Here is a 19070-nt window from a genome sequence, read left to right on the forward strand (position 1 = left end):
CAGACCAGGCTACTGATTACAGCTGCAGCAGGCCCTCACAGGTGGGAGGTTTTCGCACTGGCTGTATCATTGACTGTATTACTGGCAGCATCTTAATGCATTTCAAACGCGCGTAAACGCGTATAACAAGCATTTTACTTAAAAATTTTACTTTACGCATTTTAAGCATTTTTATAAAGAATTATTAAATCGCCCTTTCAGACAAACATGCAACAAATGGAAATGTCCTCCTGACGACCTACTTAACAGCTGCGGCAGACTACTGGCAGACTAACAACAGATTAACACCAGACTAACTGCGTGTTAAATAGTTGACACAAGGGCTCCACCAGGTTTTACCATATACCTGGAAAAGTTGACTTCCAAAATTCCTTAGTCACAGGCTAAACCCCCACCCTTAATTGGATTCTGAAAGAGGCCAGATTCTGCTATAATCCTGGAAAGGAAGTAGTGCTCCTTCTGAGGATATTCTATTTTTGACTTGGAGTAATTGCAAAAAGCCAGTGGTCACCCCGCCTCATATACTACACTCCGCAACCACACCTCGCTATCCTCCCTATCGGCAGCTATTCCTATTTAGAGGGACAGACAGGCTTGGGAGGGGGAGCGGGAAATTGGAGCAGAGGTGGTAGAGGTGGAACAACGGGCACAGATACCGGGACCTCAGCCAGACTAGTGCTGTGGAAGGCTTGGGAAGGCCTGGTATTTATATAAACCTACGACGAGCCACAAATCACAAATCAGAAGGAAGCCAAGAAGGGAAAAAAATCTTGAAGCCAGAGTTCTAAGAATACGCAAGAATACGCAAATCAGACTGATCTCTGACGGACCTTATTAAATAAACCTGAAAGAATGAGATCTGGAAAAGTGCGGCACAACATAAGTGCAAGGTCGAAAAAAGACGAAGAAGACAGGAACCAGGGCACACAAAAGTCAAGCAGAAAAAGGAAGAGGATGGCACAACAAAGAGAGAGACTAGTGTCGGCACCTGAGCTAACAACTCCAAGTTCAAAACAAAGTAAAATTGGGATCCAAAAATTCTTCTAATCTAAAGGACCCCATGGTGTCAATTTACGGGCAAACAAAGGAAGAAGCCCTCCAACCTAGCCCAATTACACCGGTGCCAAGTGTAAAAGAGAATGTGCAGTTACAAACAAATAGCACGAAGGAGAAGAAAAAAGATTCAAAGGACTTTCATAGTGAGAGTAGTCCAACAAACAACCCAATAGACCAGCAACAAATCTCTCGGACTTTCGCCAAGCAAAATAGTAACACTGGCAAATCCATTGTGGTAATAGCCCAAATAAATAAGAATGACTCTCAAACTCATGAATCAGATAAGGAAATAAAGACAAAGGACAAGGTGAAAGAAGCAACAATGGGGAATAATTTGGCGGCCGGGCAAAATGCCGCACTGGATGACTCTTGGCCAACTTCCTTCTCCTTACCTGACGACATAATCTTGGACAGACAAACAAGAATGGAAAAAAACACCCAATCCCAGTTAGAAGCATCCCAAAATATCATCCAAGGTCCGCAAGCCAATTATAGATCTCAAGAACACCAGAAAAATGGACCAGATGGTAATGGAAGGCTGGAATCTACACCATTGCATTCAAGTGTCAACCCCCACGAAGGGGACAAACGCCAAAATAAAACTAAAGGATGGTCTAAAAACAATTTAAACCAGGAATCTCCTATTACGATATCATCTATGAGTAGGGCAGATGAAGAATCAGATGTACAGGAAACACCGACCAGAGAAGAAGATAAGACCCCATGGAGTAAAACACTATTAAACACCTTAGATCAGGCAATTAAAGCACTGAACTTCCAGTCAGATAAAATGGACGTTCAGATCGACTTAATAAATCTAATTGCGGGTCATATTTCAGGTATAAATACCAGGCTGGACCACATGTCAACCCTGCTTTTAGGGAGGGTTGATAGAGGATTCCACAAAGAGACAATCCAGCCAAGCTGTGTATGTGGCAAATTAGTGGATAACATGTCGAACTTACCATTAATATTAAATGACATTCTAAGGGCGGTTCAATCATCAGTGAATAAAAAACATAACATCGAAACTATTAGCGATTCTGGGGCAATAAAACCTGATGTTGAAATTGGGAGCCATCACATAGCAAGAGACACTACCCAAAACAGCTACGTAGAGGAAGAAATAAGCAAGTTAAGTAAAGAAAAATCTGATAACGAAGCAGGTCAAACAGAGGACGAACAACGCGCAACAATCCATACTAAAGTCAAGTTAACAAAAAGACAAAGAAAGCGCGCTAGGAAAGGGAGGGCTCAACTTAAATTCCAACCTCCAAATGTCATTCATACGTATCCCGTCTTTCACCATACCACCACTAAGAAAGAGAAACCAGCTCCTGAAGTAACTGTTTCAAAGCCTATAGGCATGTCACCAGATCAATCAACCCAGTCAAGTACAGCGAGTGGGAGTAGCCGGATTACAGAATCACCAATCCTCTTAACCTCCACAAAACCAAAACACACACAAGGGATTATACAATTGATTAGCCAGAAAAAGAAACAAAAAAAAATCCCAGGAATTCAGGATAAAGATAAGACTCAAGATGAGATTGATGGAAGGGTCTTAAACCAAGAGGCCTGTATAAATCAGATTGTAACGATTCACCAGACAGACGAAATACAAATACCCCAGGTCAAACCAGCTAATCAAGACACAAGGTCCCAAAATGACCCAACTAAAGTGGATACTAAACAAAATATAATAGACAAAACTAACCAAAAGCAATCCACAAAAAGAGCAGAAAAGGAAAACATAAGAACACCAATAAAAATTAATTCAAAAGAAGATGGACGAACCTGCAGTATCCTTCGAGCAAATAAACAAATAACGTGTACCCATATACTCGAAAATACGAATAATGACAAAAACACGGACAGGATTAATGAACTCATTACCCACTCTAAAAAAACAGACAATTCATATGAAGAAATAACAATAAAAACTCTGAGTCGAGGAAGAAGAATAAACGTAAAAGGTGAAACAACACAAAATACAAAACCAGAAGAAGAAAAATATGCAAAATTGAGCTCAGAAACACAAGCAGAAACAAACAATAATCTGGTATTCATACCTGAATACCAGACAACAGGGCGCCAAGACTTCTTGAATAGAGGTAATATAATGCGGCTTCTAAGAGAAATCCCAGAACTGGACGATATAGCATCCCAAGACCTTCTGTCCGTAGAATTTAAGCACACAAAACATATTTTAGAGGTAGAAGAATCCTTAACCACCTGGTCATCCAAGGACATAGTTGACAGAATATTTGCAATGAGTACGTACTTCGAAGCCTGGGGCATAGCACTAAGGCGGGACGAACGAAAAAAATATCCATTTCCACTTCTAAAAAATATAAGCATTGGTAATAAGAAAATGGAGGAGGGGAACTCGCAAAAAACATGCCTAAAGGGAGCTCGTTCAGTAACTCCGCAAAAAATATTACAGAATATAAGGAGACACGAAAATGCAATGGTGCAAGGAGGTGCTCAGGAACAGATTACTGATTGGTCATGGGTGGCATCGGTATTGAGCAATAAATGTTCCTAACATGTCCAGTTATCTAAAAGAAGATACAACACTACATCCACGGATAACAGTCGGTAACCAAAAGGAATCCACTGCTGCAAACCCCCACATGATCAGCCTCTGTTCCTGGAATGTTCATGGTTTTAATAGTATGGGGCACGACCATGAAACCGCAAACTTCTTGTGTCAACACGACTTAATATTGCTACAAGAAACCTGGAATCTGCGCCAAGTTTCCATCCCGGGTTATATCGAGTTTCACGTCCTCGCCGAAAAACTCTCTAAATTTGGTCATCCTAGAGGAGGCTTATCAACTTATATCGCCCAACAATACAGATGGCAATCGGAAGAATTAGACACAGTGGTAAACTGGATACAAGCAATAAAACTTACGGAGAAGTTGGACTCTGGTTCAGGTATTTGCAATCTTTTAGTACTTAACGTTTATGTACACCCGGAAAAGAAAGAGAAAAATGAAAAACTGATAACACTACTAACCTTGATCAGGGCTTTGCAAAGTACTCATGAGTCACACTCCATGATTATCTCAGGGGACTTTAATAGCAATCTAACAAAAGATGACAAAATAACTAAAGCTCTCGAAAAACTGGGCCTTTCTATCCTGAACAAGAAAGATAGCGTGGACAGTGGCATACCTATAACTTTTGTGAGCGGTAATCGAAAGTCAACAATAGACTTCACAATAATGAGCAACAGCTTGGTACCGATGGTGAGCTCATTTTCGGTAGAGCAACGCGTGGAAAGCGATCATCTTCCTCTAATTACCAAAATAAATATGTTGGTCAGCAAGACGGAAAAACAAAACACCGTCATCCAGTACACTGAAAAATTCAATCTACGTAAACTGAAATGGGGAGGTAAGGATATAAAACCAACAATGGATACATTCAAAAATGAACTGCTTAGACTAACATCGGAAGAAAAAGAAAATCTGGTAAAAACATGGGAACATCTATGTGAAGCAGTAACAAGAAATCCCCCAATTATAAATCAGAATTCGAGAAGACTCAATACTGGGAAACAGCCTTGGTATAACATCACCTTGAGAGAGGAAAAAAGAAAAATCGCACGAGAAGTCCGCAAGCAGGTACTAATGATAAAAAGTGGAATAAAACCAGATAAGTCAAAACTGAAAGTCATGCGGAAAAAATATAAGATCATGCTGATTAGCGCAAAAACATCGTACCAAGAGGAAATGTGGACAAAATTACTAATTGCCGGGAAACATAATAACGCCAGAACATTTTGGGGTATCATTAATAAACTGACAAAGGGTAATACCCTAAGACAGGAGGCAGGCATTGGAGAAAGCAAGTGGACTCAGCATGTTAAAAACATGTTTTTCGACAGGATGGATGGTCAAAACGGGCCCTGTAAATCAGAGTGCAAATCCTGCATTAGAAATTCCGTACATGCGGAAACTATCTTAGGAATAGGACATAAGCCACCAGAAGTAAGTCTGAAGCTAACTTTGGGTTGTGGAATTGGGAACAAAGGGAAACTTGAAAACATACATGTTGGTAAATCAGAAAAATTAGTAAACACCGTGCATGATACCCTAGTAACAACAGATCAGCTGAAAGCCACAATAAACCGCCTGAAAAAAGAGGGTGCAGCGGGTCCTAACGGGCTTCCAAACTCTATCTTCAAACATTCACCTGAATTCTGGGCAGAATATTTGACACCATTATTTAATTCAATTTACAACCAGAATAAACTGCCAAGATCCTGGAACGGGAGTATAATTCACCCCATTTTCAAACAAGGTGACCATAATGAGCCAGGAAACTATAGGCTGATTTCATTGATGGATGTTGAGGCAAAATTATATGGGTCATGCTTACTATCACTTCTCCAAGACTGGATGGAAGACACGAATATAATACCCATGTTCCAAACTGGCTTCCGGCCAAGGACCGGCACACTAACAAACTTGATAACCCTGGCTCTCCTGAAGGAAAAAGCTGAAAAAAGGAAAACGAGACTGTATGCTTGCTTTATAGACCTGCGAGCAGCCTTTGACAGAGTGAACAGAACCCGTCTATGGGAAAAATTAAGATCATGGGGCATCCCGAAGAAGTTACTGGAGGCTATTATAGGCTTGTATAGTAACACCTGGGCCAGAGTAAAATTGGGAGACAGTAACAGCGTAACGGCCGAAATTAGAACACAACAAGGCTTAAAACAAGGGTGTGTACTAGCCCCAAGTTTATTCAACCTTTACATGGCAGACATTGTCAGTCACATGGAGGTCGGAGAATGCCATCCACCCTATTTGTCAAAAATTCCTATCCCCTTCCTGCAGTATGCGGACGACATTGTCGTTCTGAGTCAAACGCCAATAGGCTTGCAAAGGTCGATCAACAACTTGGTAACCTACTTGGAACACGAATGTATGGAACTGAATAAAGACAAAACCAAAGTGGTCCGCATCGTGGATCCAAAAAAGCCAACATTCAAATGGTACGCAAATAGTACCCCAATAAAGGAGGAAACATCATACAAGTACCTAGGTCTGAAGTTGGGGCGAGGACAAACGAACAAAGAACACAAAATCGACCTAAAAGCTAAAGCACAGTCTCTGATCTACGCATATCGGCAACTACAAAAAAAACTAAGTTGCCCAAATTATACACACCTGCTGAAAGTGCTAAAAGCACAAACCCTACCCACTTTGTCATACGCATTGGCCACCTGGTGTGGCAAAGAAACAGGGCTGTTAAACAGCTTACAAACAAAGGTATACAAGGCAGTCCTAAACCTCCCAAAATCGTCAGCACCTGCGCAGGTTCGTCTAGAACTTGGTCTTCTGAATCAGAAGTTTCGCAGTATGGGAACCTTTGTGAAACTCTGTCACAAAATACGAATGTCAGAAGAGGGCTCAATGGACAACCTGTGCTGGAAAGAAATCGATACCCAGCAGAAACTGCACGTGCCGAACAGTTGGGGAAGTTTCCTGTCCCAATCCCTGAACTGTTTAGGAATTGAAGAAATTTGGGACACAAGGCCAGATAGACATACTTTTGACAAAATAGCAAACAAAGCGGTCAATTGGGAATCCTATCTGGAAGACAAAACAAGCACCGCAAAACGACGACACGGGTGGACTGTGATAAACTCATATTCTGGGATAAAGCCACAGACCTATCTGGAAACCCATTTTAATAGTTCCCTAAAACAAAGATATATAAAACACCGACTAGGCTTACAGTTTTCAAAGGATTTGTTACCATCCTGGAAAAATTGTCACACTGACCCTCATTGTCGTCTATGTGGATACCAGAATGAAACATTAACTCACTTATTATGTGTTTGCCCGGTGCTTAAGGATTTGAGGAAACGGCTTTTAAAGAACATTTTTAACAAATTGAACATTCGAACATGTAGGCAAGCTGTAATTCGATGGCTAGATGGATCATCTCCTATGTTGGCCTGCAGGGGGGTTAAATACATGATGAAAGCCCAATCCCTCTTACAGCAAGCTGAACAGGGAATCACAGTATCAAATTGAAATAGATGATATTTATTTTTCATATGGCTTATAGTCACTAATAGTTAAAATTATATACGTGTTTTATGTTCTATGAAGATCAAAATGCATTTTGTAATAATTTTTTATAATTTTATACAATAAAATTGACTTGACACTCTGCTGGTCCAGACCCTGCCCGGGCCACCCTCACAGGCCCGTCTCCATCTTGGACCCTCTACGTCCTGACCACGTGGCCTCGGCCCGTCCCCGGCCACGACCCCAGCGAAGCCCCGACATCGAGGCACCAAGATCCGACCAGGTGGTAAAGCGGCCACTTGACGGAACAAGGAGGAGGGGAGTTTCGATGGCCCTCCAACCGTCCCCGGACGCCTGGTTTCAATCGTCCTCCGGCCTGCCTGGGCGATGGCTCTGCCCCCCTGCTGGGTGTCTGGACGCTCTCATCCCGGCCCCTCTGACCGCGAGGGTCCGGACATCAAAGGACTCCAGACCTATATCTGGGGCAGTTCTGGAATGAGTCGATCCTTGAGTCGAGAGCCCTGCTGACTAAGTCGCGGCTGACCCCGAGAAGAACTCACTGCTCTGAACCCTGAACCCATCTTTGGAGTCCTGCGGGTACTTCCGCGGCCCAACCTCGCTGAAACCACCTTTGGAGTCCTGCTGGCGCTACCGCAGCCCAACCTCGCTGAAACCATCTTTGGAGTCCTGCTGGCGCTGCCGCGGCCCAACCTCACTGAAACCATCTTTGGAGTCCTGCTGGCGCTGCCGCGGCCCAACCTCGCTGAAACCATCTTTGGAGTCCTGCTGGCGCTGCCGCGGCCCAACCTCGCTGAAATCATCCTGAAGCCTGCTGGCGCTGCCGCGACCCGACCTTGCTGGTCCTAAGACTGTCCCGCTACCCCTTTTCCTTCCATTACTGAGACTTTGAGGATCCTTCGATCCGGCTGTATATATTACTAAGAGAACCAATCGCTATTGCCGATAAAGAACCTAAGAAGTTATCCTCTTGTGTGGTGTCCCTTTGTAGTGGTGTGATTGCTCTGCTGTTACGATTTTAGGAGAGGAGCCTCACCGGCGCTCGGCCAACTCTATACGGAGAGGTGGGACTCTGGGTGGTCAGTCAGACATCTTCTGCCCCCCCAGGAACCGCCTTTCTAACAGGAGGCAACTCCCCACCCGTTTGACAAGGGAGTGGGTGAGTATGGCTTGTGTACCCATGAACATACCCCTTGAGTAGGCACCCATTCTTCTGTATCCTCTAACAATGCATTCTTTATCTTTCCTCACTAAATTAAAACTATTTCAAGTTTACAGGATTGGGATTTCAATAAAAAAATCTTTGGTAATTCCCTGAAAAACCATTAGTGAAACATTAGTTGACTGTTGACAGGAGGAACAGCAGGAAATTCACCAGCTAACAAAACAACTCAAAACCTCTGCACATTATTTCAAAAACTGCCTAAAAAAAAAAAAATGAAAGTGTGTCCTCATGTAACGTAACTAGTGCTATGTAAAGGGCTCTGATAACTGATTCGGTTTGGTTCTAGTTCGCGCTATATAAAACTCTGCAAAAAAAAAAAAAACTCCGATATCTAAAGTATCTCTATTGTTGACACAAATAAGAAATTACATTTTATGGGGTAAAAATAAGTGCAACCCCACCATACCATTAATAACATAATGAAAATGTAATGCTGTAGGGTGAAGCGATCAAAGACAAGCATGCCTACGGATCATTCCATCAATGTGACAATGTAGAAAATAATGTACACAAACGATTGCACAATTACCAATTAACTTCAGTTCTCCCTCCATGAACGTGGTCACGCAATCACTAAAACACACATGCACTCTTATTCACATATTAGATCGACCTCTTACACTTAATAGCATGAGTGGGAGTCAAGTTTGCATTATTACCTCCACTTGGAAATAAATGTTATCTTTGTAAGACTTTGTGTTGTACACACCATTATCCCAATCAACTTGAAAGTTTTTGAACACATATTAAAAAACGGCATAACCGATTCAAATCTGTACACCCAAAAAGCCTGCTTACCAACTTATTTATTTGTAAGTTTTGTATAGCGCGAACATGACCCAAGTGGGTCAAGAACAGAGCATACAAATAATACTACAAATATAAATAAATGTTGTCTTTAATTTTGAGTACTTGCAATGGCAAATACGACTGCTTGCCTTGAAATAAGTACAAAAATACACAAACTCACTATTTTTGTGTGCATAGTAACCAAGTATTAATCCGGAAATATATCCATTTGACCACTTAATAGTGTACATCTGACATTAACATTCAATATAAAAGTTACTTACCTTCGGGAACAATATCTGTTCGGTATATAACCTTCCTTCAAATTCTGTTAACTTATAAATACTCCTTCAAGGTTTCAGACTTGTATTGTAAACTTTTTCCCCACCAATGTCTCTCCAGCACCCACACATGGCGTGAGCCATGACTCCGCCTTTGGAGGTGATGACATACATCAGAGCACAATAGCACAATAGGGTACGGCCAGCTCGCTATTGTTAGTTCCTAAAAAATGTTTTGCTACTCATCGAGTGCCACAATAGTAAGAAAAACGGCACTTAACATGTTTGCATATGGTGGGATCTTATTAATCGTCAAACTCACTTATAGTGGAGAGGAGTGGGCAGTGAGGCATCAGAGAGGTTTAAGAACCCACCAGAAATATAGCTGCCAAAGATAAGTACCTTTTCCTTTTGTTGTTGGATACATCTTCCCATAGGTTCTTCAGCTTACGAACGAGTCCCAAAGCAGTACCTGCTTGTGAGAGGAGGCTGAGTAGCGCCGGTTCACCAAGGATATCAACCGACACACCTTGGCCAAAGTGTTTGTTATTGCATGCCTGACTGAGGAGAAAACAGTATGACCACGTAGCTACCCAGAAGACGCCAGATAACAAGTAGAATGAGCCAGAATGATTTATAGAGTGGGTTTTTCTTGGCTCTTGCCCACGGCTCAGCAGATCCTAATATAGTGTTTAGACCAATGAGAAATAATGCATTCATTCATCATCCTCTAGGCGGCTATAATAAGTATTCTTCTTAGCGAAAGCATCCGAGTCGGATTCAAAAATCTCAAAGTGGATCAACCTTTGTACATTGCAGTGGTACAAACAATTTAGTCACCTTTAAAATTAGACTTGACCTTCTATGCAGCACAGATAATACTTACCCCCAACTACTTCTTGGCCCACGTTGGAGTTAGCTGTGGGTAGCAATGTTATTGACTTTTAAATCCGTTCTGAAGAAAGCTCAAATTAAAAGGGCAGCGATCTAGCCAATTGTGACATCAATTCAAAGCACTGGGGCCAAAACCCATTAAAACACTGCGTCAGGGGGCACCAGGGGTCAGACATGCCATCAAGACCACCCCCACTCAGGGTTTTTTCCAGCATTGCTAGCTGGAAAGCCTTGCTGCGCTGGGTCGACAGGAGGGCCAGGGAGTTCCGGTCTCATCTTTTAAGGTGTCAGGGGTCCCTCAAGGTAGAGCCCAGCATGGTGAAATGGTGTTGAGACTCAACACTCCCAGGAGCAGGACTGCTTCTTCGAGTAAGAAGACCTCTTACAGCATTTTGTGTGGTACGATATTTTAAGAGAATGATCCCTTGAAGGAAACGTTCCATTGGGAGAAGTCCACCTGGAACTCTGACTCTTGATCCCAGATGGCCTTTGGGTACATGAAAGCACAAGAGTTACATACAGGCCATAACACCACATTTAGTAGGTGTGGGAATCCCAAAGAGACATCTGTTTGCAGCAGCACCATTTGTAAGGCTTGAAGGCTGGGGCATTTTGAGGAGATATTTGACCTAGTCGCTGACAAAAACTGAGACATTTGTTATAGAGACAGCAAGAGTGCTGCCGACCACATTAATAAAGCATGGAAAAATAGGTACTGCCATCAATCTGTTGACTGTCGCCTAATATACTCTGGTGAGAATATCAGGCGGAACAGTGGCAGCCGGAGACACTTGGTGCTACGTGGTGGTTGTTCTGGAGAGGTATAGCAGAGGAGAAAAAAACAAATTCCGGACCAATCTGAAAGATCAAAGGATTATTTATAAGATGAGGCACCCGAGGGAAGATGTATCCATAAGAACTTTAAAAATAAGGTGTGGGCATGTTCAACGGGCAAACTCCTAGGATATAATATCCAAACAGAAATACACAAAGAGTACTCAAAACACAACATGAACCATGTTTCTATGAGAGAATAGCATCACACCTCAAACAAACACTTAAACATATATTTATCAGAGGCAAGACTCAACTTTTCGATTAAAACAAGCTGCAGTACCCTCCACATCTCTCAACTTAGAGGACATTCATAATAAGGCAAATGGACACCAAGACATGCCAACATATAATTAGTACATTAGGAAGATTTCCCAAGCCAAATCCACACTGGCATTTTTTCTGTGTACAAAATAACTGCTCAATTCTAGATTAATTTATTTCATTTAGTCCATAAGGATAATGGTCATTGTCAATCTTATATTCTGCTGACAACTTGTAGCTGATAACCAAACAAATATCCAAATTAGCTTGGGTTACTGCTCCGAATGTGAAGAGCTACTTGTCTACTAGCCTGCCAATAACCACCAATATGTTTAATATGAGACTACATGACCTTCGTGAGAATATGGCAAGAATAATTTCTTGGGCTCAAACTCCTTAGTACCTGAGGGTTGTTGGCCTCCACTAGTTTGCACTGTCTAAGAAACAGTTTGAGATTTCCCCAGTTTAAGTATGGAAGCAGAACCATTGGTTTTTCGGACTCTTCAATGCACACATGGTTGATGGGAAGAAGATTCCTGTGAAAGAAGAAAAGACAAAGCAAGTCAAGTTTGGGGAAAAAAAGCTTAAATGGACAGATATTTGCTGTCAACTGACCGACAAATGTTAGCAATTATTGTCTGTGTGTCTAAAATATATATACTAGAGATCTCTGTATAATTGTAGGAGGCGCTATCTGACAGAGTATACTCAATGAGGCATAAAAGGCAGAAACTTAGTGACACCCTTCCCTTACAACATAAAATAACTATAAAAGTGATCAAATTCATTTGTTCAGGGGCCTGGGGCAAAACTAAACACGGCCCCTGTGTAATCTGGAAAGGAATAAAGGATAAATGACAAATAATGACTTACATTTGTATGTATAGAATAGATACAGGTTGTGAGAACAAGCATTAGAAATTTAGTGAATGATCATTTGGGCAGTAGGACAACATGGCTAGTATCCCTATTTTCAAAGTAAACATGGATTCAGACTTTTTTGACGAAGGTAATACACACTTTTTACCCCAACCACACATCTTTGTTTTGAAGTTTAAAAGCCAAGCTATGCCATTCACAATAAGAAACGTGTAGCGGTGGTAGAAGAACAAGTTACCTTCATTAACCCTATTTCTGGTGGATAATCTGACTGCAGATGTCTCACCTTGGAGTACTTCCCAGGCACCAAACTGGGTTGGGAAACTTTTCTTAGCAGTACTCCTGCATGTCACTAGTCGGTGATGTGCGGCTCCGCACTGCCGCATACACATGTCACCGTGCATGTTGATGTCAGTTTCTTGTTTTTCCCTGTCGCCAGACGTAGAGTGCAAACAACTGTTTGTACCAGTATGGTGAACATTAACCATGGGACCTTTTTAGATGTTAAAAAAGGCTACTCCACAGAACGGAGAGGTGGAAGGGCAGTAAAGAATCTGAGGTTAGATGTTCACCAGAAAAAGCATTATTGAAGGTAAGTACCTTGTTCTTTTGATGGATACTTCTAAGTGCAGATTCCCCACCTTAGAAGAGATATTAAAGCAGTACTTTGCCAGGTAAAGTGTCTGTGTAGAGGACTCGCATCTAAAGTCCTGCAGGACCAAGTGAACAAAGCATCCTTTCTTCCAGATCTGGTTGTCAATGCAGTAGTGTTTCAGGACATATGCACAGACACACAAGTCGCAGCCTAGCAAATGTCAATGAGTGAGTTAGCGCAGTGATTGCAGCCTTAGCTCTGGTGGAATAGGCTCTCAAATCTTCCGGTGAGCTGTTTCTTGGCTATTGCATAGCAGAGGACTATCCACGTAGACAGTGGATGTTATACAGCCTTCTTTTTCTTTGCTGCAGAGAACCTCAAAAAAAGGTCATTATCCACATGGTGTTCCTTGGTATGATCAACGTAAAATGTAAAGCTCTTTTGGGGTGCAGTTGATGGAGCCCCTCTTTCGAGAGGCGTGGGAAAGCAAAGAAGGATGGCAGTGATGCCTTTCCTTATGTGAAAGAGTCATGACTTTTAGCAAAAATACCTATTCAGCTCAAACGCTTTAACATTCAGGGACCATACCAAGTGGTTCACCATCAGCGAAATACCCAGGTACCTCAACCAACTTCAGGGGCACACAACTCCAATTGATTGATGTGATGCTGTGTTTCTGTCGGTGATCAGAATCATCTCATCTTCACCTCTCCCAGAAGACCTCCCCAGCCCAGCAGAGACACGGCGATCAACTCCGGGAAGGGAGATGACCCTGTGGCTGAACCAACTGTGTTTGAGCAGTCAACACTGCAGATTGTGAGCAGCATTCTTCAAGAACAGAATTACAACTGTCCGATTTCTATGATGCTGGGACCACTGGAACTTCACATTCCAGTGCCACCAGGCGTAGCTGACAAGGAGAATGCAGGAGGCTAATGGGCCAAGAGGACTCAGATGCGCTCATCGAGATCCAGGACTAAGGCTAAAACAATGGGATCAAAGCCTGAATATCCTGCCCTGTGTCTACGATAGCGCCAATGTCGGAAGTCTCTGCAAAAGAGGTAGCAGTGACTTTGGCTCATCGATAGTAACCCTCAATGAGATCAAAATCTTCACAGTCATCTGGAGGAGGTTGACAACTTACTTTGGCACTCCCACCTTCAACAGCCAGTTACAAAGGCAGGACATTGCAAGTAAGGCTGTGACTGTTATTTCTATGTGGGGACTGTTCGCAAGGGTTGTACAGGCACAAAATTGTCAGCACCATTGGTTTGCGAATTCTGGGCATAGAATCGAGGTGAGGTCGCTTTGAAAGGGGTATGGTCATCGTACACACTTGGGGTGAAATGGTTCTTGTTTAAAATTCAGTTTGCACAAAACTTCGAACTGTTCTTGCCCGTATTTTGAAATCAAGAGTACTATTTCTTCCGTTTAAATTGGAGTGTATAACTTATTTGTATTGGAATCTGAAGGGTTTGACCGACCGGGGAATGAATATATGGTTGTGCATTAAATGTTTACTTTAGCTCAGAGCCCACGTTGATTTGCAGGGTGTATGGTGTAAATGCTAGAAACATGTTTTTACTTTCCAAATTCAATGATTGCGGTTTACCATAACCTCTTTTACATTGAAGGATGGGCGTCTTATTCGGATGACCGATGTACGTGTATAATGTATCAATCTGAATCTCGTTTTGTATGACATGTGAGGTCTTTCTGCCAGGATCCATAGATGCAATCCATGCATTGATTTATTACTGAAATGTCATGTAATTGCTAAATACAGCGCAATATAGTTGCCTATCATGACTTGACACGTGGTGTTTAATGACACCATAAGGTACACATGTCACCCTACTTATGTATACATCCCCGGGTGATATTACAGTCTGGGAATAGTAATCATGTGTTATATATGTCTGCAGTCTTTTTTAGTTGAATTCTACCTTCAAGTTACTTTTCATCATCGTGAATGCAGACACTCAAGAACATCTTCATTTGAGCGGATTTTTCTACGGGTAATTATTATTATATTTTTCCTGATTCAGACATCTCTGAGATACACCAGCTTTGAGTTGTTCTTGTGCCCCATTAACATTTAACTTTTCCATTTCATATTTCTATGTGCCCATAGACTCCCTGGATATTGGACATATTTTGTCCGTATTACCAAATAGAATTGTTCCGGTTAACTCGGAGTGATCCACCACTTGAAATAGAACTCAGCTTTAACCCAGTTCCACTTTACACATAAACGGAACTATCTTTGGGTAATTATTATTATTTTCCCAATCCAGACACCTTGGTTTGTAGGTTCTTCTTAAACTTTAGACATTTATCCTCATCAAAGCTTTATTTCGATATGAACATTTATCATATCTGTGTCTCCCCAGACCCCTTGAATACTGGATGCATACAGCCCAGATTATCTTATAAGAATCAAGTTGAATAACCCTGAGTGAACTATCGCAGTAAACAGAATTCAACTGTAACAGTGTGCTGACGTCTTTTAGGTGAGGACATAGTGGTATTATATTGAGTATTGCCTATGGGCTGTAGTTTTGACCTTCCTCCCTTTCCCCATTTTAAAATCATATTGAAACTTGCGTCTGAAGGAAGGATTATGTTTTAACATGGAGCTTTGTGTATGTATTCGCTGAAATGGCTTGGACTAGCAATTGGTCTACAACTAACCGTGATGTTTTGTTATATTTATATTATTATTATTTACTTTGGTTAAAGAAACCGGATTCCACTTTGTCCGTCTAATTTGGCATACTATCACCCTGATTCATCAACTGGAACGTGGTTCATCAAATAAACTTTTTGGTGAGGGTAGTCTTACTACTTTTCTATATATATTTGTTCCTTTTCCTTTTACACTTTCTGATCTCTCCTTTTGTTTACATGCTTTCTCTTTCTCTTCCCCCCCTTTAGTTTATGTATTTAAAACAGTAAAGAAGTGCACTTTGCTATGATCGATGGGTGAATCTATATTTGAGGTTTTAAGTGTTTAGGTTGTATGTTTTTTTTAAGTTGTGGAAATCCTGTTGGTCTATCCATTTGTAACTGTGTTCGATATGTTTGTGGAAATATATTCTAGCTCGTCTATAGTGGTTTTATTTAGTTTTTATTGCCATTTCATACATAAGTGTTGTATATATATATATATATATATATATATATATATATATATATATATATATATATATATATATATATATATATATATATATATATATATATATATGTATGTGTGTGTGAGATGTTGGTCTAATATATATATATATATATATATATATATATATATATATATATATATATATATATATATATATATATATATATATATATATGTGTGTGATGCTGGTCTATTATATATTTGTGATCTTTGTGTGCATTTGATCTCATATGTGGCTATTTATATGTTGTCTCTTGTTGATTTCAGGCCTGATGAAAATCTGATAAAGGGAACGAAACGCGTTGGCTGTTGTCCTGTGTTGTTATGCAAAGAAGAATAAAGGAATTTGAAATGACCATACTGGCTGAAGTGTGACTTCATCCCTGGTGCTGCCTCCACTTTTCTTCAAAGTTTTATCTCTGGATTTCCAGTGGGACCTAACTGCAGCAGGTCTCAGAGGCGATTGGCACAGGACTTCATTATTGAGTGGACTTTGAGATTGAAGTGCTTAACATAGTCAGCTGCAGGATCAATAGTTTTTGGTAAGTGTATGGACTGTTTCAGCACTCATCGACTTGTTACGAAGTGTTGTACAAAATGCCTAAATATAATGATGGTCGTGAGGAAATGGCACTAAACCTATTTGGAACAAATGGTTCAAAATCAATAACGAATATTGAACCCTCGTGCAAAATCAGCCTGAAAACATTATTTTTAAGATTAGAGAGATTGAGGAAACAAGAACTGAGTAGATGGTGGGATGGGGTAACCCATAAAGCAATACATGTAGAACAGTAAGGTTCCCAGGGGGTTAAGGATTCTTATCTTCCCCACCTTCGAAGACCTCAATGAGAACTTGTTAAAGGAATGGGAAGGTAATCTGGAGGGAGCCTCACGCACAATGATGGAGATTCTGGTGAGGCACTATGGAGAAAGGGGAAAAGTTACAAGACGAGATTGAGGCAGTAGAAAGAGAAATTAATGAGATTGAGGAAAAGGAGCTTATTGAAAAAAGTATGTGATCCTTAAACAAGTCATGGATAATCACTAAGTCTATCTAAAAGATAAGAAATTTGACAATTTACCGGGGACTGATAAGAAAAGAAACAGGGATGAAAGTGAGGATGCCGATGATGGTCGATCTGTGAGCAATGTCTCCGTCTCCTCTGCAAGTAGTAAAGCATCTTCAGTTAAGACTCAGGAGATCCCTTTAGGGGAAGGGGCCTCTTCCTTCCAAAAAGAATTAGCAAAGTTAAGAATATCGAACAGTCTCCAACAGAAAAAAGAACAGCTAAAACCAGGAGGGGAGGTCGGAGGAAGAAAAAGGGTCAGCAAAGGGATAGGGGGAAGGCGGCGGCCTCAACCAGATCCAAAAGAACATAGATGACACACCATGTAGCATTGCTAATCAGTGTGCCCAGGGTGAAAATGACTATGACCTTAAAATTGTCAACCTTTCAAATAAAATCCTTGATACTGAAGAAACTAAACTCCTTAGCAAAGGTCTTAATTTCTGTCCCACCCAGAGCGGAGAATTTACAAATGTTCATGTTGATCTTTTTAAGTTCACAAGAATTTTAAAACTTAAACATTTATCAAACAGGCCCCCGGAGCGTGAAAGAGCTGTTGTTCATAGGGGTGAGAGCACACATACTATCGCTGATGTGCGTAATGTCCAGTGCCTTTTATCTATGGGTGAAGAGTAATGCTCTGATATTCCAGCTTTACTAAGGGATTTTGATTTCACCCAGGATACATCGGATGATAGTGGCTTACGCCCGAAATCCAAATTTGTTCCCACATGTGGATATCATCCTAATATTGACGCCTTTCATAAGAGAGTAGTAAAAGAGCTCTACGAGTAGAAAAGTCCCCAAAAATCTGGTTCCTGTGCAAAAATGAACTTAACTTATCTAGAAAGACAAGCATCGCAACGACTCAGAAGGGACCCAGATATTGTTATACACGAGGCCGACAAGGGCGGCAAAGCTATCATGAATCGCTGTGACTATCTAAATGAAATTAACAGACAACTTAGTAATAGCAAATGGCATAAAAAAATAAGGGAGAATCCCATCCCTAGCATTGCGAATAAAATCAATGATATGCTATGTGAGTGGAAGGATTCCTATCTAATTACGGAAGATAAGAAAACAAGTTACTTACCTGTAACTTTGGTTCCCCAGTATTGGTAAGTTTCATAGATTCCCATGCTTTGTATCATTCCCCGTCGTCGGAATGGGAGTCTCGGTAACAAAAATACCATAGCTGTAGGTACAAAAGACCAAGGAAAAAGGCCTAGACCTCATTCCCTTTTGTAGCATATCACCCTCTTTGTGTAAAAGAGACCAAACTTAGGCCTCAGCCAATCAGAAGTGCCTCACCCCTTAGAACCTTCCTGAAGGAACCTCAGATTTTCGTAGCCGTTGTGTACTTAGACACCATATCTGTTGTAGGCTGAGCTTTCCTCGGGGATGTGGGCGGGCGCATGGGAATCTATGAAAGTTACCAATACTGGGGAACCAAAGTTACAGGTAAGTAACTTGTTTTCTTACCCCAGTATTGGAACTTTCATAGATTCCCATGCTTTGTATCAGAGTAGCCAGCAGTTCGTAACAAAACCACATTTTGCATCATCACAATATAGCAATAGGCAACATGACATAAAGATACAAAATGTGAAAGACGGAAGGTGGGAAAGAAAGGAAAAGCTCACCAATCATTGGAAGAGGTTCCTCAGGACAGCCTGTCCCCACCTGCCACATCTTGTTGTAGGGACTCCAAGCAGTAATGCCTGGTAAAGGTATGAACGCTGCTCCAGGTAGCAGCTCTGCAAATGTCTTTGATCTGCACCCCTGCGAAGAGGGCTGTAGTAGAAGCCACAGATCTCGTGGAATGTGCTCGAACCTTCCCAGTCAGAGGTTTGCCTGCAGCCGTGTGACAATGCAGAATGGCACTCGTGATCCATCTTGAAATGCCTTGCTTGGAAAGAGGAAGG

General features: G+C 41.3%; 1 protein-coding gene across 2 annotated transcripts in view; it reads right to left on the minus strand.

Moving 5' to 3' along the window:
- RYK (receptor like tyrosine kinase) overlaps positions 1 to 19070 on the minus strand; it is a 985672-nt gene that overhangs the window by 218828 nt on the left and 747774 nt on the right. For both annotated transcript variants that reach the window (XM_078665796.1, XM_078665795.1), the window contains exon 11: positions 11821 to 11953. In XM_078665796.1, coding sequence (XP_078521922.1) covers positions 11821 to 11953 — 133 coding nt within the window. The remainder of the gene's footprint in view (positions 1 to 11820; positions 11954 to 19070) is intronic.

Source organism: Lissotriton helveticus, chromosome 11 (assembly GCF_964261635.1).
Source record: "Lissotriton helveticus chromosome 11, aLisHel1.1, whole genome shotgun sequence".
Taxonomy (NCBI): domain Eukaryota; kingdom Metazoa; phylum Chordata; class Amphibia; order Caudata; family Salamandridae; genus Lissotriton; species Lissotriton helveticus.